The sequence below is a fragment of the Pongo pygmaeus genome, chromosome 7 (assembly GCF_028885625.2).
Source record: "Pongo pygmaeus isolate AG05252 chromosome 7, NHGRI_mPonPyg2-v2.0_pri, whole genome shotgun sequence".
In the NCBI taxonomy this organism is placed as follows: domain Eukaryota; kingdom Metazoa; phylum Chordata; class Mammalia; order Primates; family Hominidae; genus Pongo; species Pongo pygmaeus.
In genome coordinates this window covers 100,447,877-100,473,820 of record NC_072380.2, presented here as the reverse complement: position 1 = coordinate 100,473,820, position 25,944 = coordinate 100,447,877, and the positions used below count along the sequence as shown (strand labels likewise).

Below are 25,944 nucleotides of genomic sequence, written 5' to 3'. Positions count from 1 at the left end.
ATTTATTTAAGATTGAATAAGTAGTTCTTTCAAGTCATTTCAGTGAACCTATAGTGATATTTGGACTCCTAATTTGATAATTGAAATACTTATTTAGATGTGCCAAGAACCCCAACATTTTTGGCTTCTCAATATGTTTTATGATTTTTATTCTTTTGTCTAAATTGCCAAGGGAATATTCTCTTATCTTCTTTTTCAGTTTGGATATAAAAGATATGTTCTTGATCAATTGATGTTCTTCTTTTTATTTCTGAATATACCCATGGCATTAAAACACTATCACATTATAGGATGGGTCAGCCCACATTTTGGTGGCAGCAGAAGGAAGATTGATAGGTAGTGAGCAGGAACCTTAGATTCCTATTCTGAAAGGTAAAAAGTTGAAAGAATTGGTTAGAGCTGACACTGAAATTGTGTTCATATTGAAGATCATAGTGGCTTAATACACTTTTGTTCTTGCTCAGGTATTTAGGTACTTTAACTTTGCCATTTCAATCTTGTGAATAACCTGTGTGTCTATACAGGCAGTTAATGAGTCTGTAGATAAGAGAAACTGGACTGGAATGAGCTGTCAGCTGCAACATTTTTAGCCCTAAGTTAATTTACTTTTAAAAATCTTCCCATGGCAACTGGACTTGACTCTGTGAATACAAATAAAACCTAAGGATTTTTTAAAGTAATTAAAATAAGTACATTTTTAAATTTCTGGAAGGATCTTTTGGGGACTACTATAAATAGTAAATGTTATTCATAGTTTTAACTAAAACTTGTGAAAGTATGGAGAATGGCAACTTGTTTAACATATTATCCTGGTGAATATTGTCTTAGAGCACGAATTGATAAAGTACAACATATGTATTTGGCAGTCATTTTCTTTTCTCATGGTAAAGGTAGGTGTATTTACACAGAGCCACTGTGTGGCAGAGCTCTAGCTGCAAGGGATGATGTTTCCCTGGTATTTTGTTGAAGCACGGCCTTCTTGCAGCACCACTACAGGATACCCAGTACAAGGACTATAACCTAAGGGCACCTCTTAGAGTCATGCAGTGAGTGGCCTTATGTGTTTGGCATGAATGCCCAACTTATTAAATACTTTTTAAAAATATACGAAGCTAATGGACACTTTCAGATGTATGTGTGTGTGTCTGTGTGTGTGTGTACACCAAACTGTTTAGAAGCTTCTGGCTACTTTATTTACCTAAAACAGAGGACAGTGAAGTTGTTTATTTATATTTCTATTATCAAAGTACCAAAAAAATCCCTGTTTTAAATAACATATATACAGGTCAAAGGGAGGTGAAGCACATCAATATTTGTACGCTGCTGCTGCTTCTACCACGACTACCACCAGTATAACTACTTCCTGATATTTGTAAAATAATAATAGTTATTAGAATTAGAATTGTAACTTAATAATAGTAGTTACTGTCTGCTAGACAATATTTTAAGTGTTTAAATGATTTAACTAATTCATTCTTCACAATAACCCAATAATAGAGGTAATATTATCATCTCCTTTAAAGATGCGGAAACTGAAGTATAAAAAGAAACAGTAACCTATTGTCATAGGACTATTGAGTCAGCGAGGTAACTCTACAGTATGGCACCAGGATCCCTGCTTTCAATTTTTATACTCCTCTCAAAACCACTGATTTAGATTTTTTTTCTTTTTAAGTTGAGTTAACTTAAATGAGGACATTAATGATCTGCCCACCTAATTTTAAAATTCTCTAAAATTCCCAAAAACTAAGTCAGTATTAAAAATCAGTATTACGTTTATGAAAATTGAAGCCATGCCATTATTTACACCTTGATAATTACAGAGCTTCAGTGCTCTTTCCCCATGTCTTTGTTTGCTTTGGGATGTCAACTTAAAATTTCTCACAAATGAGTCAGTCAAGAAAAATAAAAAGCACAGTTATATGAGTTGTGTGTTGACACACTGAAAAAGTATGTTTAAGCAGTGACACTGTCGCAAAAAAAGTACTGCCTGAAAATAACATTATTGAAAGCTTTAAAAAAAGGTGGCGGCTAGATTTTACCAAGTTGCCAGTTGGTAATAAGCTATATATATACATATATATATATATATGTATATATATGTATAAAATACACTTATATGTTAACTTTGCATGTGAATGTATATAGTTACATATTCCTGTTTTTTGTGTGAACAGGTGTATATGGGATTTATCAAATTGACATTTGAATGCTACTAACATTTCGGTGCCTAATAAATTTATATTATCTATTTGGGCAACTGAAAATGAACCTGACTGCTAGACTCTAACTGAATAAAAACATTAGCATGCCAGTTTTGCATTTAATATTAGACACATTTCATGCATTGATGAGTCCTGTTAAACACTGAGCATTCTTTATATCCTTTGGGAACTTTAAAATTTCCATAAGAAAGAACCTGCCTGCTTATGAAATCAAATGTTTAAAGTCACATACAAAAGCCTGAAGACCGATTTAGCTCGGATTCTGTGTCATGTTCAGTAGTGTGATGTGCTTTGATCATATTTATGGTATTTTACCTACTTTGAGAAGATAATACCCACTAATATCTCTGTGCCAGAATGTTTAGATACAAATATTGGTGAAGTTAACATAGAGTATTCTCAACTTTACCAATCTGCATTCAGAGTTCTTTTCATTAAATCATTAGTTGATATTATATTATATATGTTATGCTTATTTCTTATGTGTAAATTATCTGCTTCTTGATTTTGTTTTATATGAGTATCCACGTAATGTCTCTGCAATAATCATTTGTTCAAAGCACAGAGTTGGAAAAAGTTGTGAAGTCCTCAAGAAATATATAGGATTGTCGAAATGATCAGTATATGCAAAATGACATATAGACTTAGTTCATTTGCTTCATGTTCCTTATTGGCGACTTCACTAGGCACTGACCTCATGCTTGGCTCTCTGCCCTCACTCACAGGTCAGTGGTAGATAGAGACAGACACATACAAATTAGGATACACATTATAAGGCATGCTGCATTGGGGTGGTAAACTGTATCTATGTGAGTTGAATATTAAAGAATAATTAGGATTCTCAGGGTGAACAAGGAGTGAAAAGTATTCCAGACAGAGGTCATTGCATATAAGGTCCAGAAGAGGTTTGGTTCTGTAGAAACTCGATTGGATTTTGAGAAGGAGGACAGGGGACACCCTCACTAGGTAGACCTAAATCAGATTCTTTCTACAAAGGCATTTCGTGCTCAGAACATGCAGAGAACACACTTTTGCTTTGGGAAAATGTATTGTTAGTATTGTTAGTAGTGAAAATGAAGGAAGTGTTGAGAGTGAGAGATACAAGAGACATTTTGAGGGTAGAAGAGACTAGACTGTGATGGACTGGATATGAGGAAACAGTAGTGGAGGGTTATGCCTGGATATCTGGTGTGGGCATTAGAAGATGCTAAGGATTTCAGCTGAGATGAGGCATCAGATAAATTGGTGCAAGTTTGGGGTAGGAATATCATGATTTTCTTTGTATTACATATAACATTAGAGATGATGACAAGATATCTAGATGGAGGTGTGAGAGCACTTACTCCATTATATTGTACTTTTTAAATGATACATGTCTTACCTGTGTGCTATGAGCTCAGTAAGGAAGGGGTTCTTTCTTTCTTCATCTTTTAATCCATACTTTCTTTTATATATCTTAGCATGTTGTAAAAGCTCAAAAATACTGTATGATGAATAAATCAGGATGAGATGGGTAAATGAACAAATAGTTAGAACACAAGCAAACAACTATATGAAGTGGGCAAAAGCCCAAGACTTATATAAGGGATTCAGCAGAAATGTCTTTTAGCACAGGAACCTACTATTCCTCCCTAAAATATCTGTTCTTTGGGCCGGGCATGGTGGCTCACGCCTGTAATCCCAGCACTTTGGGAGGCCAAGGCAAACAGATCACCTGAGCTTGGTAGTTTGAGACCAGCCTGACCAACATGAAGAAACCCTGTCTCTACTAAAAATACAAAATTATCCAGGTGTGGTGGTGCGTGCCTGTAATCCCAGCTACTTGGGAGGCTGAGGCAGGAGAATTGCTTGAACTCGGGAGGTGGAGGTTGTGGTTAAGCCGAGATCATGCCATTGCACTCCAGCCTGGGCTACAAGATCAAAACTCGGACTCAAAAAAAAAAAAAAAAGAAATCTGTTCTTTGGAAGATGTACACACTTCACAAAGAAGTCTTTTACTGGCTCCAACAAAAGCATGACATTACGGCCTTCGTTTTTCAATTTTATGCATACCAAAGTAATTTTAGAGACTATACCCTCATTGAAAATACATTTTATTCTGATAATAGTTAATTCTATTGTTTCAAATTTTACCCAACTATCCATTTCAGGTTTTTTTCACAGATTGCTTACTTAAATGTTTTCCTTAGCTAAATGTGAATGTAACCATATCCCACGTTAAGTAAATATATTCAGATTTCATAATTGCGTATTGTTTGTTCTCCCAGTACTTTCAATGAGATAAGTAAAGATAAGTACCTACCTTAGGAATATTATAATTTTTTGAGAATATAATTAATACCCATATATAAAAGCAACTTAAATCATCATAGGCACACCATTAATACTTGTTAGTTAAATCAGTATCTAGATCTTAAACTATGCAATAAAAATAACCGTATCCATCTAGTCAAGTAATATTTATTTGTTAATTCTCCATTCCAGGAGTTGTGCAAGATACTGAGAATACCAAAACCCCTTCTCTTGAGTGTTTTACAGTTTAGTGAAATATCTCTCAACTTCAGTGTGTTTAGGAATCCCCTGGGAGTGTCAGTTAAAAATGAGAGTCCTCTGATCTCACCTCCTGAGAGCTCAGTTCCATAAAGCTGGATACCCTCTTAGAATTTAGCATTTACAAGATGTATTTTTTAATTCGGGGACTTTAATAAAGGGGAAGAATTATTTTCTGAAGTAACTCTACAATGCATTTAAACTAGGATGGAATTTGTTAAATCTGGTAACTGCGTGGTCTACATTACTGGGGGTCAGAATAAGAAAGCAGAATCTTTTAATGTTTTCTGGAAAAGTGTCATCTTTCTTAAGAAGTAAAAGTTATTATTTCACTGATGCAGGAAGTTATTATGTTTGTAAAAGCAGATTATTGGATTTTGTTGCATAACACCTAAATTACTTCACATGCAAATTACTTAATGTGTAAATGACTTAGTCATCTCTATGATCACTCCTTTTCCATTTAAAAAGTGTAGAAACTGTAAAGCAAATACTCCAAAAATTGATTGTTTTTCATTTCTACTTTCTTAACCATGTAGCACTATGAATTTTCTGCCTTACCTTTGTAATTATTAAAATAAAGGGGCTAATAAACAGTAAAGTCACTTTATAACGCTCTAAAGAAAAACTACCCCGAAATCGTGAAAATCTTTCTGCTTAGATAAGATGCAAGGATAGAAAATGTGACAGTGGTCCAATGAGACTCTCTAGAAGAGAAATTAGACTATTTTATCTGTATATGTGTTAAGATTAATAAATTAAAGGCAGCATTTCCTCTTCAAATTTAAGTATGTTAAACATTAGTCTTGTGAGTGCAAAACCTCATATTCAGAAAAATATTTTTTAAGCATTGAATTTGGTTATTTATCAACTATTCAAAGCAAGTGGCTGCTTCTTGGAATGAAATAATGATGAAATGTAAAGAAGAAAAGTTAGAGAAATGAATATTTTATTTGAACAAACAGTTGACTGCTATGTAGATTAGAACAGAGTAGCATATACCCTCTTGAATCCTGGCATTTAAACGCAGGTAATAGATTAGAATAATCTTTGAATGTTAAAGGTGGAATACTCCTTAGTGGCATTTTATGAGTAACACTAGGAATTAAAGACTTGCCAAGATTATATACCTTGTTAACAGCAAATCCTTAGACGCTTTAGAGTACCTCTGTCTACAGTTAGCTCAAAATAAATTAGAGAGAAGAAAATTATCTAGTAAACTAGTGATTCTTGATAATTCAGGAAAACTATGCTATCTACTTAGATTCAAAGTGCAAGAAAATTCACAGTGTTCCCTTTACTTTGTAGTTTGCCATTTTCATCATCACTGTCTCAGATTAACCTCTTAATTGATTTTCTTTTGAATTTAATGATTAGGGTTGTTAGTAAATAACTGGAAAATACTGCTTTTTTTTTTTTTTTTGCAGCTGGATGAAGAAGCCCCGATGCGGTGTACCTGACCAGACAAGAGGTAGCTCCAAATTTCATATTCGTCGAAAGCGATATGCATTGACAGGACAGAAATGGCAGCACAAGCACATCACTTACAGGTATAAGAACTCACGATTAATCTCCCCTTTTCCCCATATTTCATTACTATTTGTTTTGACACATAGTTTAGTATCTTCTGCACGTTGACTACATGTTAATATACAGGGATATAATGTTAACGTAAGAGACTTAAAATTGCTATTGAGAGGAGAGTAAATTGTTCATTAGACACCCTGTAGACACTCTGAGACACTTGGGCTTTTTTGTAAACTGTTCCAGCTTCGTGAATAAATGTCAGTATTATGAGGAACTTTAAGATGAATGTTCTAACATATTACATTCTTTGACAAATATTTATAATCTCTAAAATAAATAATAAAATATATAAATAACTGCTATTTAAACAATGTTGTTGAATTCATTAATCAGTGTTTAATATCAGTCTAACCATTTTGATTTTTATCTTTTTCTTAATTATGCAAGTGGTTTTGTCTTCAGTAACAGAAAGTATTTTCCAACCTAGAGTGACAATTGTTATTAATGGATTTTCACATTTATTCATTTTGTAATTGAACAACTGCTTATTGAGTCCCAGTATGAACAAAGAACAATGCTAAGGCCTGGAGATGTAGCAACAAATAAAACATGAGGACCCTGTTTGTCCTCATGGAATTTACAGTCACAAAAAGTTGAATAGTCATATAAATACAATGCTTGTTATAAAAATAAAGGACAGGATGCAAGAGAAATGTAAACCAGGGTCATCCAACCCATTCTAGAAAACCAGATGAGATCGCCCTAAAGAAATAGCTTTTTAACTAAGACCCATAGGAAGAGAAAGAACTTGTTAAACCAATGGACAGGAGAAGAGGAAAGATACTTTGGTGAGAGGGTAGAGTGTCAGGAATCATCTCTGTCAGATTATGTGAATAGAAATGATAATTTCATAATTCTTATTCTTCCTGTAAATAACCCTTTGTGTATGATTAAAGATCAAATGAAAGCCTCAATATATTGGTTTTCTACTTATATAACTGGAACATGTCACTTGAACTTATTTTGGTTATTTTGACAACACTTTTTTTTTTCTTTTTCTGGAACAGAGTCTCACTCCATCACCCAGGTTGGAGTGCAGTGGCACGATCTCAGCTCACTGCAACTTCCACTTCCCAGAATCAAGCAATTCTCCTGCCTCAGCCTCCCAAGTAGCTGGGATTACAGGCGTACACCACCATACCCAGCTAACTTTCGTATTTTTTGTAGACACAGGATTTCCCCATGTTAGCCAGGCTGGTCTTGAAGTCCTGACCTCAAGTGATCTGCCCTCTTCAGCCTCCCAAAGTGCTGGGATTACAGGCGTGACCTACCATGCCTGGCCTGGGAACACTTTTCTGTCTTCTTTTATATTTTTATGCTGTCTTCTCACACAGCATGCTCCTAGATTATTGTCTTATGCTACTTAATTTAATTATTTCTGCAGATAAGAAAAATCAAAGATGAAGCAGCTTTAGGCCAAGCCCATGAAGTTGGTATTCACCATCATTTAAATTTGCTCACAAGATATTTTTACTTCACATATTTGTTATATCATCTCTACAATCTATATTTCCAAAACAGAGTTAAGAAAGTATTATACCAATAAGTTCATATGGAATATACAGTTATTTTCCCAATAACTGTAATATTTATGTCTCTTTGGTGACCCTTTTTCTGTAAGTGAAATTAGTGGTGACAGTGCTTTCTGAGAGGAAAACGTGGATTCTTTTTTCTTTCTTTTCTTTTTTTTTTTTTTTTTTTTTTTTGAGACAGGGCCTCACTCTGTCGCTCAGGCCCGAGTGCAGTGGTGGGATCTTGGCTCACTACAAACTCTGCCTCCCAGGCTCAAGGGATCCTCCTGCCTTAGCCCGCTGAGTAGCTGGGATTATAGGTGTGCACGACCATGCCCAGCTAACTTTTGCTTTTTTTTTTTTTTTCCAGAGAGAGGGTTTTACCATGTTGCCCAGGCTGGTCTTGAACTCCTGGGCTCAAGTGATCCTCCTGCCTTGGCTTTCCAAAGCACGGAAATTACAGGAGTGAGCCACCACACCCAGCCCATGGATATACCTTGAAAAGCATTTGTAGATTTTGATGAAGAATGATAGATTATTTTTCTGGTCACATGGCAGAATAGAAAGCCTAAAATATACTGCCGATTAGGGCAAAACTTGGATGAGATATGTTAGATTTTTAAAACTAAAATATATCTTAAAAGCATTGTTGAGCTGAAACAAAAGGAAGAAACCTAAAAACCAAAAGTAGAGGAAAATTAGGAAATTTAGGAGGCATGTGAGCATGTAGGTCAAGTAGAGAGATGTTGAACTTCTGTCTTAGCAGTAATATAGAGTATTAAATAATAAACTGCATACTATTACCTTAATAGATACAGAAAAGTGGCCAAGGAAATTTACCATCCATTTTTGGTAAGTAGGAATCAAAGCAAAGAAGTACATTTTGGGCCCGGGCGCGGTGGCTCATGTCTGTAATCCCAGCTCTTTGGGAGGCCGAGATCACTTGAGCTCGGGAGTTTGAGACCAGCCTGGCCAACATGGAGGAACCCTGTCTCTACTAAAATAAAAAAAATAAATAAATACTAAATAAATAAATAAAAATTAGCTCAGAGTGGTGGCGCATGACTGTAATCCCAGCTACTCGAGAGGCTGAGGCAGGAGAATAACTTGAACCCAGGAGGTGGAGGTTGCAGTGAGCCGAGATCGCGCTATTGCACTCTAGCCTGGGCGACAAGAGTGAAACTCCATCTTGAAAAAAACAAAAAAAGGACATTTTGTTAAACAGAAAAATGGCATCTATGAAAATAAATACTACACTTTTGTTATGTAGTTCACATATAAAAGGCTGGTAAAATCTTTAAGAAGCAACAACAGTATCTGCTACCTCTCCTCTATTCAGCAACATTGTACAACTACTAATAGAGGTAAAGAAAGAAAAGGAAGTAAAAGATATAAGATTTGAAAAGAAACAAACTATTATTAGTCTCAGATTATATAAATTTCTATATAGTAGACCCAGAAGAAATTCTGATGATTGTTTAGAAATAATTAACAAATATAGTCAGCCTAAAAATAGATTTTATTTTCAGAACAATTTTGCATTTACAGAAAAATTGAGCAGATAGTACAGGGAGTTCACAGAGTTACTGCGTACCCTCTCCTCTATCCCTTATATACTCCACCAATACAAATGATTTCTCCTATTACTAACATCTTGCATTAGCATAGTAGATTAGTTAAAATTGATGAGCCAGTACTAGTATATTATTACTACTTAAGTTGATAGTTTACACTATGTTGTACGGTTCTACAGGTTTTGACAAATGTATAATGTCATTTATCTACCAATACAACATCATACAGAATAGTTTTCCTTCCCTAAAAATTCAGTGTTTCACCTATTTATCCCTTCTCTCCTCTTCCAAAAGCCCTGGCCAGCACTGGATTTTTTTTTAATGTCTCCATCGTTTTGCCTTTTCTAGACTGTCATATAGTTGGAATTATAGAGAATGTAGCTTTTTTTCAGACTGGCTTCTTTCACTTGGCAATAGACTCGTAAGGTTCCTTAACATTTTTCATGACTTGATAGCTCATTTTTTATTGCTGAACAATAATCCATTGTATAAATGTGCCATTGTATATTTATTCATTCACCTGTTAAAGCCATCTTGGTTGATTCCAGTTTGGGGAAATTATGAATAAGGCCAGTATACACATTTGTGTGTAGGTTTTTGTGTAGGCATAAATTTTTAACTCATTTGGATAAATATCAAGGAGTGTCATTGCTGATCATATGATAAGACTACGGTTAGCTTTGTAAGAAACTGTCAAACTGTCTTCTGACATGGTTATCCCATTTTGCATTATTACCAGCAGTAAATGAGAGATACTGTAGACCTACAAGCCCCACCCCCAGCATATGGTGTTGTCAGTGTATTCAGTTGTAGTTACTCTAATAAGGGTTAGTGATATTTTTTCAGATAAAATAATTGAGATAAAACAATTATTAAAAATCAATTATGTTTATTAAGATAAGCAATTTTATTGATATAGATTGTTTTAATTTGCAATTCCCTGATGACATAAGATGCAACTTTTCATATGCTTATTTACCTACCATCTCTGTATCTTCTTTGGCAAGGTGTCTGTTGAGATCTATCAATTTTTAATTGACTTGCTTGTTTTAAGATTTTCTGTATATTGTGTATATTAGTCTTTCATCAGTTCTGTTTCCAAATACTTTCTTCATATCTGTGGCTTGTCTTTTTATTCTCTTTAAAATGTCTTTTTCAGAGCAGAAGTGTAATTTTAATAATGTCCAACTTAGCATTTTCTTTCTTTCTCGTATTGTGCTTTTGGTGTTGTATGTTAAAAATCATCATTAAACCCAAAGTCCCTAGATTTTCTCCTGTGTTATATTCTAGATGTTTAGTAGTTTTATGTTTTGCATTTGGGTCTCTGATTTCTTTTGAATAAATGTATGAGAGATGTATAAAGTCTGTGTCTAGATTCATTTCTTTTACTTGTGAATTTCCAGTTGTTCTAACACCATTTGTTGAAAAGATCATTCTTTCTCCATTGTATTGCCTTTGCTCAGTTGACTCTGTTTGTGGTAGTCAATTTCTGGGCACTTTCCTTTGTTCCTTTGATATATGTATTTGTTATTAATCCAATATCACCCTATGTTGATTACTCTGACTTTATAGTAAGTCTTACTATTAGGTAGTTTCTGTTGTCTGATTGTGTTTATTTTCTTAAGTATTCTGCTGGGTATTTGGAGTCTCTTGCCTTTCAGTATAAACATAAGAGTTTGTTGATTCACACAAAATAACTTGCCATGAGTTTTGCATGCATCGTATCTATAGTTCATCTTGGAAATAACATATAAATATTATATATTAAATATATAAAATATAGTTCATCTAGGAAATGGATATCTTCCTATTTATTGAGATCTTTGAATTCTTTCATCAAAATTTTATACTTTTCCTCATATGCGTATTTTGATAGATTTATTTCTAAGTATTTTACTTTTCTGGTGATAATTTAAATGGTATTATGTTTTTCATATCAAATTTAAGTTGTTTATTGTTAGCATATAGAAAAGCAATTGACTTTTATATATTAACCTTGTATCCTGCAACTTTACTATAATTGCTTATTAGTCTAGGAGATTTTTTGTTGTTACTGGTACTTTTCAAATAGAGGATATATCATCTGTAAACAAAGACAGTTGTATGTATTTTTTTCTTCCTAATCTGTCTCTTCTCGTTTCTTTTTATTGTTGCATTACATTAACTAATGTTTCCAGGATGGTGTTGAATAGGAGTGGTAAGAACGGAACTCACTGGCTTTTCTGATCTTAGGAGAAATATGAATAGTTCTTCAACATCAAGTGTGTTTTAAACGGTAGATTCTTTACTAGATGTTGTTCGTCAAATAGAAGAAGTCTCCCTCTATTCTTAGTTTGCTAAAAGTTTGTATTGTGAATGGGTGTTGGATTTTGACAAATGCTTTTCCTGCCTCTGCTGATATCATAATATGAATTTTCTTCTTTTGCCTTTTGATGTGAAATATTACATTAATAGATTTTCAAATCTTGAATCAGCCTTGCATATCTGGGATAATTCACAATTTGACATAATGTACAGTTCTTCGTATAGATTATTCTATTTGATTTGCTGACTTTTTTGAGGATTTTTACATCTGTGTTCATGAATGTTACTGATCCATAGTTTTTTTTGTATCTTTATCTGGTATTGATATCAAATAGAGGGATATTGGAAGTCTCCAATTATAATAGTGCTTCATGCATTTTTTTTGCAGTTCTATCAATTTTAGTAACATATATTTTCTTGCTATGTTGTTAGGCACTTGCACATTAAGTACTGTAATATCTTCTTGGAAAATTGAGACCTTTATCATTATGTAATGACTCTTTATCCCTAATAATTTTCTTTTCTATGAAATCTGCTATATCTTAAATTAATATGGCTTAGTTTTTTTAATGTGCATAAAGATAATATATCTTTCTCCATACCTTCACTTTTAATTTATCTGTGTCCTCATGTTTGAGGCAGGTTTCTTGCAGGAAACATATAGCGGGACGTGCTTTCTGTTTTTGTTTCATTTTGTTGTTTTTTTTACTCAGTGCTGTTTTTATTGGCATATTTAGTATTAACTATTTTTTTTTTTTTTTGAGACAGAGTTTCACTCTTGTTGCCCAGGCTGGAGTGAAATGGCGCATTCTCAGCTCGCTGCAACCCCTGCCTCCCAGCTTCAAGCGATTCTCCTGCCTCAGCCTCCCGAGTAGCTGGGATTACAGGCATGTGCCACCATGCCAGGCTAATTTTGTATTTTTAGTAGAGATGGGATTTCTCCATGTTGGTCAGACTGGTCTCAAACTCCCAACCTCAGGTGATCTGCCTGCCTCGGTCTCCCAAAGTGCTGGGATTGCAGGTGTGAGCCACCGCGCCCACCTAGTATTCACATTTAAAGTGACTATTGATGCAGTTGTGTTAATACCTACAACATTTGTAACTATTTGCTGTTGTTATTGGTTTTTTGTGTTTGTTTTTTCTTCCCCTCTTTCAGTGCCTTCTCTGGTTTTAGTTGACCATTTTATATGTTTTCATTTTCTCTTAGCCTGTCAATTGTCCTCCTTTTTACTGTTATTTTTAAGTGGTAACCTTGGGGCTTGCAATATACATGTGCGAGTAATCTAAGTCTACTTTCACATAACATTATACTACGTCACAGGTATTACAGATATCTCATAACAGAGTTTCTAATTTAATTCTTCTGTCCCTTAGAATATTCTCATTATTCATTTTATTTATCCATGAGCAATAATAACCCAATACATTATTTCTGTTATTATTTTGAAAAGTTATTGTTAGATCAATTAAAACTAGAATAATAAAATACTTTATTTTACTTTCATTTATTCCTTCCCTAATGATCTTTCTTTTTTAAAGAGATATGCATTTTTGATGAACATCGTTTTTCTTCTTTCTGAATAACTTCTCTTACTGTTTTTTTGCAAGGCAATTCTGTAGACAACAAGTGTTTTTAGTTTTTATTTGTCTAAGAAAGTCACTTTTCCACCTCACTTTTAAATGATGGTTTCACTGGATACAGATTTCAAGGCTGGTGGTTTTATTATTTAAGCACTGAATAATTCAAGCCCCTTTCTTTTTGCTTGCATGGTTCTTGAAGAGAGGTTTAATAGAATTGGTATCTTTGTTCATCTACAGATAAGGTATTTTACCCCCTTCTGGATTTTTTCCAGAGTTTTCTTTTTGTCTTTTGTTTTCTGCTTTGAGTATGATATGCTTAGGTATAGTTTTTTAAATATTTATTCTGTTTCATGTTCTCAGAGTTTCCCAGATCTATGATTTGGTTTCTGCTATTAATTTTGGTACATCCTCAACCATTATTATTTATATTTCTTTCTCTCTTCTCCTAATATTTTTATTGTGTGTGTTTTCTCTCTAGTTCTTGGATATTCCGTTCTCTTTTTCATTCTCTTTTTTTCTGCTTCAATGCATTTACTAAAAACCCACAGCTAATATTACACTCTGTGAGATAGAGATTAGATACAATATATTGTCCTATCCCAGCTCTCTCTTTAATTCAAAGTGAAATATCCAATAACACCCAGAAATACTGAAAAAAGGAAAGGGCAACATATAAAAATAATAATTTACATGAGGTTATACTGCATAATAAACTTTACATGCTTACAAATTGGCACGAACTCTTTATTAGGTAAAAATATAAAATAAACTTATTACATTAAAAAAAGAGAAAATTTTCTCACAAGAATAAAAGCTGGAATATATGAAATAGGTGAGGATATGCAGAACTTGCCACATAAGGTGAGTAAGAAAAATCTTAACAATAAACAGACACAATTTCAGTGACCTATTAATCACATAAGAATTAAACAACTATATAACAATTAAATCTATCTATTTGACATTCATTTCAATTCTTTTTTCAATTTGGGATGTTTCCATTGACATATCTTACAGCATATTTCCTTTGCCATGTTTAATCTAATATCAGCTCATTAAAGGCATTCTTAATTTGTTTGGATTCTTCTCTAGAGCTGCCATCTTTCTGGTTATATTATCCATGTGTTTTCTTTATATTGTCTACTTTTTTCATTAGAACCCTTAGCCTATTGATCAGTTATTATGAATTCTCATTCTGAAACTTCCAAAATGTTGGCCATATCTGAGTCTGGTTCTGTTGCTTGCTTTATCTCTTCAGCCTCTGTTTTCTCTTCCCTTTTGCAAAGCAAGCAACAGAATTGTTTGTAATTTTTTGTTGAAAGTGGGAAGGTATTGAGTAATAGGAAATGAGGTAATAAGCCTTTGATGTGAGCTTTTATGTTCATCTAGTTAGGGGTTAGGTTGTATTTAATGTTGGCTGTAGCTGAATTTCTTCTAGAGTTTTTTTTTTTTCTTTGTCTCTTCCTGTCTTTAAATATCTCTAGAAATTCCTCCTTAAATACATACTGTGTCTTTAAACTATCTCATTTGTAATCCACTGTTAATATAGTGGAGCCCTGTTGGTTTGGTGTAAGATATTGTACAGAGAAAGCATCTGCAATCCTGTGATTAAGTCCTTTTTAGTGGGTCTGAGTATCTGAGCTGTGACCTTCTGACAAGTCTATTAGGCTTTTTGTTTTTCTTCGTTTATGTAATATAGGAAGGCAAAAGGAGGTTGAGCTATCTAATTATCTTTAAGCTAGATCAGATAATGCTTTGATAAAATAGTTTTCTTTTAACACTGGCCTTTATTATGGAGAATAGAATACTTTTGGCATTATTTCAAAATTGTTCCTTTTTTTCTTCCCCATGCTGGAAGCAGGAGAGGATCTTTCTCAGATCTTCACTGTAAGAACTTGATGAGGGTCCTGGGGGTAAAACATGTAACGTGTAGAGCTGTCTCCCGGCCCTCCACCCCTAAGGCTGGGACTTTGAGGGTTTTTCCTTCTCTTGGCTTGAGAGGCTTTTGCTCTTGATAAACCGTGAGTCTCTGTATTTGCCCCTCTCTCCACTTTTGGGGCAGAATTTTGCCCTATGATCTTATTTTTTTGATGGAATGAAGAAGAGTTATTTCAATTTATTCCGTTTTATTTCTTGTGAGGTTTGAAGTGATAACTTCCAAACATTTTATATATCGAAGCAGAGACTGCAAGACCATATCAGTCTTTTTAATAAAAAACCAACATGAAATATATACACACATGTGCCCACATAAAAAGCAGTTCAAGTGTATAACCTTTACAAAGGCACCATTTAAAATAGACACAAAAATATAAGAGCAAAGAATAAATCCGCAAAAGATGTATAAACCTTTTATGGAGAAAATTATGAATTTTTATTGAAGGACATAACAGAAGATGAACAATAAATGAAGAGATATATTTTGCTTTCAGTAGAAAGACTTAATATAATGAAAGTTTGACTTTTCCACAAATTCAATGCAATTCCAACAAAAATCCCAGTAAGATATTTTTTGTATAATTTAACACACTGAATCACTGAGGAACAGTGAAGGCCAAGGAGAACATCAAAATGTTCCCACCCACTAGATATGAAGACTTACTTTAAAACAATACTAATTAAGGCAGTTTTGGGTATTAGCACAAAGATAGATTAATAGGCCAGTAGTACAGACAATAGATCATGGAAACAGATCCTTGTATATATAAAAAATTGATTTATGCCAAAGTAGGCTTTATAGATCAATTGGAAAAGGATTCACTATCTCATCTATAAAATTATTCTGTGATAATTGATTATGTGTATGAGAAACAATGAAAGTGAGTTCATACCTACCCCATACCATACAAAAACAATCAATAAGTAGTAATGGAACTAAAATGTATAATCAACTATAGAGCTGTAAACGTTAGACAGCTCCATATATCGATACACTGTTTTCATTTCAGATACTGTCCTTTTTTGACCTGATTTCCAAACTGTTGGCAGTGTACCCTATTTAGTATCTCTGAATCCTTGTTTACTCATTACACTTTTTCTTTAAATGAAAGAAAGGAAGGAAGAAAGGAAGGGAGGGAGGATTAAGAACTATTATATTCAGAACTGATTATAATTTCACTCATGCTGTGTTACTGTCCTGACAATGGCCTCAGCCAGTTTTAAGCATACAAGTAATTATGTTTGTGTCTATAAACTTTCAGGTCATTGATAAACACAGCATCAGTTAAGAGTCTGTTTTATAGCAGGAAAAACCTGGGTTTGAATGCTCTCTGTGTCACTTGTATCCTGTAAAACCTGCAAGTTACTTAGATCCACTAAATCTTAGTGTCCCAGTGTGCAAAGTGAATATTGTAACAATACTACCTGTATTAGTCCATTTTCATACTGCTATAAAGAAATACCCAAGACTGGGTAATTTATAAAGAAAAAAAACAGTTTAATGGACTCACAGTTCCACATGGCTAGGGAGGCCTCACAATCATGGCAGAAAGCAAAGGAGGAACAAAGGCACAACTTACATGGCAGCAGACAAGAGAGCTTGTGCTCTTTATAAAATAACGATCCTTTATAAAACCAGCTGATCTCGTGAGACATATTCACTATCACAAGAACAGCACAGGAAAACCTGCCCCCGTGATTCAATTACCTCCCACCGAGTCCCTCTCAGGACACATGGGGATTACAGGAACTACAGTTCAAAATGAGATTTGGGTAGGGACACAGCCAAACCCTATCACTACCTCACAAAGCTTAGGGAAAATTAAGTAAGATAATGGAAAAAATAATGAAAGTGCATAATGCTTGAAGTATGGTTAGTATTTAATATATGCCAATTATTATCTTTGCTTCTTTTAATTTACCAGACAAATTGCAGAAATTGGTTGAGAGTGCTCTGACAAGACTATGGGAAGTTAGAAATGAGAGCTAAGTATATTGCACTTTAAAGTTAATGTATGTAAGGTGTTAAGAAATTGCCTAGTGTATAGAAAGCACTATACAATCATTTTCTATTCTTGTTTTTCTAACTGTATTTAGAGAAAATAAATTAATAAGTAAAATCTGACAGTTAAGCTCAAAAAATAATTATTCATGAAAAGGATAGCTGAACTGTACCCTGACAATATGCAGACAGGAGTTGGGGTGAGAGTGGTGGAATCTAGGTTTTATTTGATAGCAAACTCATTATAAACCAACAGTATAATGTGACCCAGAAAAAGCTAAAATGACCAGATTACTTTGATTTACAAAGCAGTGATGATGCTAGTTTTTCTCTTTGGTTTTTTTGGCCAAGCCTTACCCAATATACACTTTTCTTTTCTGGCCACCACATTTTTGGCTGCTTCCTGGAAAATTAGTGTCCTCCTCTCAAAAAGCAGTCAAGGCCGGGCACAGTGGCTCACACCTGTAATCCTAGCACTTTGGGAGACCAAGGTGGGCATATCACTTGAGGTCAGGAGTTCGAGACCAGCCTGACCAACATGGTGAAACCCCATCTCTACCAAAAATACAAAAATTAGCTGGGCGTGGTGGCGCATGCGTTTTATCCCTGCTACCCAGTAGGCTGAGGCAGGAGAACTGCTTGAAACCCGGAAGGGAGAGGTTGCAGTGAGCTAAGATCGTGCCACTGCACTCCAGCCTAGGCAACAGACTGAGACTCCATCTCAAAAAAAAAAGAAAAAAAAAAAAGGAGTCAAAATTTAAGGGAGCTAGAAAGCAGTCTGCATGTGGAACAACTCAAGATTAAAGCTAAGCATTCTCAGCATCGTGGCAAGTGTATTTAAGCGGGAAATTTCCAGTTATTCTCAAGTTGTTAAAGGCTTTCAGAAAAATCTAATGTTTTAAATGATTGGAAAAATGAAATTATACATCATATGAGTTATCTTCATTTTTGGAAGTATTTAAACCAAAAATATATTCACTTAGGTTAAATTAGAGACTGTGTACGCATTTATGTAATGGTTGGAAAGTTGGTTGTTGAATACATTCATTAATTCCAAACAGGCTTTGGTTAAACTTTTTTTCATGACAATGATAGAAGCTTATTGAGTAACATAACTTTTATCAGATAGATCTGTATTTCCCAATTGTTGAATATTAATAAAATGGACTTAGAGTAAGTTCTTTTTCTCTTAGAAATCTAAATTCCAGAATGTTATTTTGTGTGACAAATGGCCAATGGGACAGATACCTAAATTGCCAGATGAATATGAGTATTTATGATATATTAGTTAATATAATAGTGCTATATTGATTAGTTTTTATTTTTCCAGTATATTAATCCTTTAGCTCCTCTCGTTTTTAAATGAATGACTCCGTTACAACTGAGGACACACTGGAAGTTATTTTACTTTAATAGTGTATACAGAAAAAAGAGGTTACTAAGTAATTTTTTTTAAATGCCTCCACAGAAATATTTTTCATTATTCTCTCTAAACCCAAAGAGTTCACTGAACTTGATGATCCTGTTGAGTTCAAAGAGAACTCAGCTTGTGTATCCAGAGAATACATAACAGACTGAAAAAGCAGAACCCACTTAAACAACACCCAATGTAATGTGTACTTAATTAAGTCTGCCCTGCCTAGAAAGGCCAGCATCTTGGGAAATAGCCAAATATTTAATGTAAGGCAAGCTTTCCTGGAGGGACTCCATATTCACTTTCTATTTTGTCACCATTTCTCATACTTAAGAAAAAAGTTGTGAAACTCCATTAATTATACAAGCATAATATGAATAAAGCAAATTGGTCTATTTTATTTTCTCTGGATAGAATATTACAGCACATTCAGGAATGTTAATAATTTAGCTATATTATGTTTATTTTCTTTTATTCTTAGCAATTGTCTGCTTTCCCTTTTGTAGTTGATTCTATTTAACCGATAATCATTTTACATAAAATATTAGTATGCCTTTCTAAATAACTAATTTTTGTCTATTTAATTGAGTAAAGGAGATTTAGCCCTGTTTATATAAAAATATTTTGACATAATATTATGAGATATTTATAACCTAATTAGATGCCACAGTATTTAGGGGTTTTTTTCCTAATATTAGGGTTCAAACAATACTTTAAAAAGATTTATTACTGTATCAAAAACTTTAAAGAGGGCCGGGACTGGTGGCTCACAACTGCAATCCCAGCACTTTGGGAGGCCATGATGAGTGAATCCCTTGAGCCTAGGAATTCAAGACCATCCTGGGCAACATGGCAAAACCCTGTCTCTACAAAAGGTATAAAAATTAGCCAGGCGTGGTGGTGCACAACTGTAGTCCTAGCTACTCAGGAGGCTGAGGCAGGAAGATTACCTTAAGCCCAGGGAGATAGGGGATGCAGTGAGCTGTGATTGCGCCACTGCACTCCAGCCTGGGTGATAGAATGAGACCCTGTCTTAACCACAACAACAACAAAAACCTTTAAAGAGTTATAACCATTACTAATATGTAGAATTGTTATTAGATGAAATTGTTTTGATCTAATGATAAGACATCAATTTTATTTCCAAATCTGAATACTGTTTCACATTTATTTTTATTATATTATTTTGCTTCTTTTTTCTCAACTCTTTTGTACTTATAAAGACATTGGTTTTGTTATGTAAGATTGTGTAAGACATGGTCATTAAAGATAAAATTTAACAGTTTTTAGATTAAAATTCCAAAATTTACCAAAATGGAAGTTTGAAAGAATCAGTGAAATAATATAATGAAATGCCAGATATACTTCAAAAAATGAAATCTATCATCTGTTAAAATAAGAAGTATACTCAGTTTACTCTTTTCACAAAAAGAAAGGGCCAGTAAAAATATTTTAAAATTAAATTAGCTTCATTAAGTTTTTCAGACTTTTACTCATTTTAAGTCAATGTCTTTTATTCTGCAAATATATTTAATCATTTCTGCATTTTTATTAGAATTGTTAGTAGCAATCTTATTACGTCATGATCACTCTGTGATCTTTGTTAGTTCAGTTATGAGTAAATACAAAATACATCTCTCAATGGCATAGAAGTTTCTAAACTCTTGTTTTTGTTTGCACCTTGTTCAGAACTCTAGCTCTAACTTTGAAGCATACTTGTATATCTTGTATTTATTAATTTTTTTACTACATAAAATGTGTTGTCAGAGGTCATTAAATTACCACTACATTGTATGTGTTATAAAAAGCTAATAATTTTAATCATCTAAATTAGAAATTTTAATTTTAATTTTTTCTGAACTTTCATAAAAAAATGAGGGGTTACTATTTTTACATTATTTATACTGCTAATTCAACATTACCAAATCATTGAGAACACAATTAAAAATGCATCATATGGCCAGGCACAGTAGCACACGCCTGTAATCCCAGCACTTTGGAGGCCAAGGCGACCTGAGGTCAGAAATTCGAGACCAGCCTGGCCAACATGGTGAAACCTCGTCTCTACCAAAAATAAAAAAATTCACTGGCTGTACTGGTGGGCGCCTGTAATCTCAGCTACTCGGGAGGCTGAGGCAGGATGGTTGCTTGAACCCAGGAGGTGGAAGTTTCAGTGAGACGCGATGGTGCCACTGCACTCCAGCCTAGGTGACAGAATGAGACTCCGTCTCAAAAAAAAAAATGCATCATATCATTGAAATTCATCATATATATTTAAATAAGAGCAATAAATATTTTTTCTTCCTAAAGTAATGTTGTTGAATTTTCCGTCTTTATTTAATTCAAGTAAGACCACTGAGTACTTATTTCCATTTTGAACAGTCCTTTTAACTTTACATAGTAAAACCTATTAAAAATGAAATAATATCTATAATTATGTTTTTTCCTATTTTTTAATTTAGAATTTTATATTTTATTTAACCAGCTATCTTTATTCTTCCATAATATCCAAAATCCACAATTAAGTGGGCCTCCAGAAGATAAATAAAGCAGTGTCAGTTTCTAACTATTTATTCTGATTTATTATTGAAAATACACCTTCCTTTCAGCTCACGTTTTTCAACCTTACTGATCCTTTTTATCTCCACCCTTCATATGTGAAACTGGGCACTGACTTCCCAGATTCAACCTGGGCCCAGTGTCATCAGCATCCATAACCTTTTACTCTCCTTTTTGTAATCTTTCATTTTATGTTCAGGGGTACATGTGCAGGTTTGTTATGGAGGTAAACTCGTGTCATGAGGGTTTGGTGTACAGGTATCTTGTATTTACTAATGGCAATCATATATAATGTAGTTAAGCATATCTGGAAGCTAATCAGTACATAGGTTTGAAAAACACCGCGATGTGTTCTCAAATCCGAATAGTACTCCACATTCATTATTTTTATTATATTATTTGGCTTCATTTTTCTCAAAACTATTATGTACTTAGAAACAAATCATACTACCATGATTTCATTTCTCTATTATAAGATTATTCTTTATTTGAAATCAAAATCAGTTTCTCCATTACATATCAAATCCATCACCAATCCCCATGAACAATTCTCTCAGAACACATACTGAAACTAATTCTTCATATCTCCATGGCTATCACACAAGTCCTAGTCTCTATCTTCTCTTATGTGAACTTCTGAAATGTTTTATTACTCCTATTTTTGTCCCATCATCCATTTTTCCATCAGGCACAGTGATTGTCATTGCTCCAACTCACTGAGCAGTCTGGTTCTTTGAACTGGCCATGTTTGTTTGGCCTTCTCACCATTCCCTCTGGCTGGAAACTCAGTGCTAGGCATCTTTGGCTCCTTCTGCCATTGAACTCCTGTTTATCTTCTCCTCACCCCCTCACCATCTGAAATTATCTTTTTGTTCTGTTTATTATTTATCTCATAACTAGAATATGTAAGCACTGTGGGAGCAGAGTCTTGCCCACAGCTGTATCACTGGCACCTGGAACAGTGCCAATTATGTAGTAAGTTCTTTCAATGATGTGTCATAGGAATATCAGCCTGCTAATAAGGGACTTCTGAAATCCCATAGGGTGCATAGAAAATAAAAGACTATTAGGAAAATTAATTTAGACAAAATTCAGTGTTACATTACCTCTCATGCTTCTTTAGCCATTAGACAGGAAATTTAGAGACTAGCAAGGTAGACAAATGTCTGTGCTATCTCAGTGTAGATGTTTATTCTTCCTCAAAGTATAGTTTATAGCACCATGCTGAATATCACATAAAGTTAAAACAAACTAACAAAACAATAGCAACAAAATATTGCATAGCCTTCTCCCTGAGCAGGCATGAATTCTTTTGCTCTGTCCATCCTTTGGCTGAGGTCAAAAAATAAATGCTGTCTTCCTCAGCTCTTACTTTTTTCCTCATAGCCTATGTCTAATCCATTGGTATATCTTGGGAGACATAGTCTCAAAATATATCCAAAATACAACCACTTCTCAAAATCTCTACTGGTACCAACCTGGTCCAAAGTACCATCTCTCACCTGGATTTTTGCAATAGTTTCTGATGTGTCTCCCTGCCTCAAATCTTGCCCCACATCAGTATATTTTCAACATAATGTCTCAAGACATTTATTAAATCATAAGTCAAATGCCATGTCTCTGTTCATGATGCTCTAGTTTTTCCCTTCTCAGAGCAAAAGCCAAACTCTATTTAGAGTGGCCTTCAGGGACCTACCTTATTTGGTCTCCTTCTAACTTTCTGATCTCATATCCTGACACTTGCTCTCTCTCTGTGACCAAACTACACCAGCTGCCTTGCTGTTCTTTGAACCTGCCAAGAATATCACTTCAATGCCTTTCACTTGCCATTTCTTCTTCCTTGCCTGCACTCTGTTTCCACTTGGTTTGTTATCTTATTTCCTTTATGTAGTGAATAATATTTACCACCAAGTAATCAATGTAAATATAATCTAGATATCTATTAGAAAATAGTGAAAAATTTATCTTAGATGTGCGGTCTAACATAGAATTTAAGGGAAAAGAGTTTTAGCCCAAATGTTTGGATTGAAAACCCAGCTTTGCCACTTAGAGGCTTTTCTCTAAATTCTTATAAATCCCCACTGTGCTTTCGGTAAAATAGGTATAAATACCCATCTCATTGAGTTACTCAGGAGGTTAAATAAGATAATGTGAAGTGCTCATCTAGCTCATAGTAAATGCTCAATTAATACTATTATTAGTTTATATAATTCCTGCCCAATGTTTATAATTGTATTGACATAGAATCAGGTTAAAAATATGATATGGATATTATTTTTTTCCACTGGAAAGTTAATCCTACAAGTTTTCCCATGCTGATAAAAAGTCTTAAAAGGGCAAAATAATTTTGAATCCTATTTATACAATGACATGCATTAGAGATGCCATAATTTAACCATCACTTCATCATTTTAAATTGTTTCAGTTTCGGTTCTCTTTTATGATTGCGTTTCAATATATATATTCACCTGAATATGGTATCCTCTTTTTTGTAATTAAATATTTTATTTATCAGCTGGGCATGGTGATTACTTCCTAAATCCCATCTCCTTGAAAGGCAAAGGCGGGAGGATTGCTTGAGTGCAAGAGTTCAAGGCCAGTCAGGGCAACACAATCAGATCCATCTCTAAAAAAGAAAAAAAAATCAAAAATATTTCATTAGTGTAAGTTCATAGATGTGACATTATTGGTTGAAAGGATCTGAAACTTATTTATGACTCCTATGAAATGTACCCATTTTTTTCACATGCACGCTTTGAATTTATAGTGCTATAATATAAAAAAAACACAAATACTAGTTCCATTTTTGTTGTTTAGAAAAAAAACTGAGAAAAAAAAATAAACATCTGATTTAGTGCCAAATGAATCAAGTACAATATTTATAGTGATTTAATCTGTTTGTTATTAGCATCAGGACAAACTGAAGTACATAATATCCAGGTTACTTCTTTAAATTCATGTAATTGTGAAATCTTTGTATTAAATAGCTGTTTACTCACAATACATTTTTAACTAGAATGAATTAATAAGAAACAATAGGACATCAGAAGTTGTAGTTATTTGATCATTTCTTTAAAGATTAAGAAATAACTATATATCTGCTGAATTCATATTTACAGATCAAGAAGAGCATAAAGACATTGTTTGAAATTGATGTGTGCAAATACAATGGTGTGCCTCTGAAAATTGTAACTAGAAAAAATTGAAATTTTTATTTCAGCTCGAAATTGTTGTGCCTCTTTGATCATTTGGCAAATCTGCCTTTCTCTTTCTTATCTAGAAGGTAAAGTAACTGGTTGATCCAATTACCCTACTGTTAACCATTCTACAGAGATGTTCTCATTTAAAACTTTGGTACATGAATACTATCCTGAAGAAAATTAAATGATTGCAATGTAGTGAAATCTAACAATAGAGACAAGAGGAATCAATACATGTTATTCCTATTTAATATGACTATTTTCTCTAATATTTTACTTAACTGAATCGATCAAAACCTGTACTAAGTTAGCTTATACATAACAATACTGATGATTATATTTTCTAACTTTCAGTATAAAGAACGTAACTCCAAAAGTAGGAGACCCTGAGACTCGTAAAGCTATTCGTCGTGCCTTTGATGTGTGGCAGAATGTAACTCCTCTGACATTTGAAGAAGTTCCCTACAGTGAATTAGAAAATGGCAAACGTGATGTGGATATAACCATTATTTTTGCATCTGGTTTCCATGGGGACAGTTCTCCCTTTGATGGAGAGGGAGGATTTTTGGCACATGCCTACTTCCCTGGACCAGGAATTGGAGGAGATACCCATTTTGACTCAGATGAGCCATGGACACTAGGAAATCCTAATCATGATGGTAAGTGCATGTTTGTTTGGCAGTGTAAATATTTCTGTTATTATTTCAGAATACCCAAGAGATTTAACAATTTACAAACTTAAGGTATAGATCCTAAATTTACTTTTAAAATTACAAAGCAATATGTAAGCATATTTTATAGCATTTTAGGATAAGAATTTGTGTGGGTCATTAGATAATATAGTTATATATGTGTTCTTTTCATTAAAGATTAGAACCTCATACTGTATCTATAAATACTCTAAAGTAAGTTTTGTCTTCTTCACAATGTGATTCCTTAAAAGATTTTATAATCAGTATTTAAGTCATGAAATACATATTAAGAAAATTCTGCTGTTTTTTTTACATCTTATACCAATGTTTCTACTTGTAATTTAATCCTGATTAGCATCTGTAGTCTGGCTTCTACTGTATCTTTTCTACATTATTTTCTATTCTTTTTTGTTTGTTTGTTTTGAGATGAAGTTTTGCTCTTGTCGCCCAGGCTGGAGTACAATGGCGCAATTTCAGGTCACTGCAACCTGCACTTCCTCGGTTCAAGCGATTCTCCTACCTCAGCCTCCTGAGTAGCTGGGATTACAAGTGCCTGCCACCATGCCCAGCTAATTTTTGTATTTTTAGTAGAGATGGGGTTTCACGATGTTGGTCAGGCTGGTCTCTAACTCCTGACCTCAGGTGATCCACCCACCTCGGAGTCACAAAGTGCTGGGATTACAGGCATGAGCCACCACACTAAGCCTAGTTTACCACACTCAGCCCAGTTTCTATTCTATTATTACCTTTCTAGTCTATAATTTTTGCAGACCGGGCGCAGTGGCTCACACCTGTAATCCCAACACT

The 25,944-nt window shown here is 34.0% G+C and overlaps 1 protein-coding gene across 2 annotated transcripts in view; it reads left to right on the top strand.

The window, feature by feature from the left end:
• MMP16 (matrix metallopeptidase 16) overlaps positions 1 to 25,944 on the top strand; it is a 285,421-nt gene that overhangs the window by 134,563 nt on the left and 124,914 nt on the right. For both annotated transcript variants that reach the window (XM_063668955.1, XM_063668956.1), the window contains exons 3-4: positions 6,203 to 6,325; positions 24,800 to 25,104. In XM_063668955.1, the coding sequence (XP_063525025.1) occupies positions 6,203 to 6,325; positions 24,800 to 25,104 (428 nt within the window). The remainder of the gene's footprint in view (positions 1 to 6,202; positions 6,326 to 24,799; positions 25,105 to 25,944) is intronic.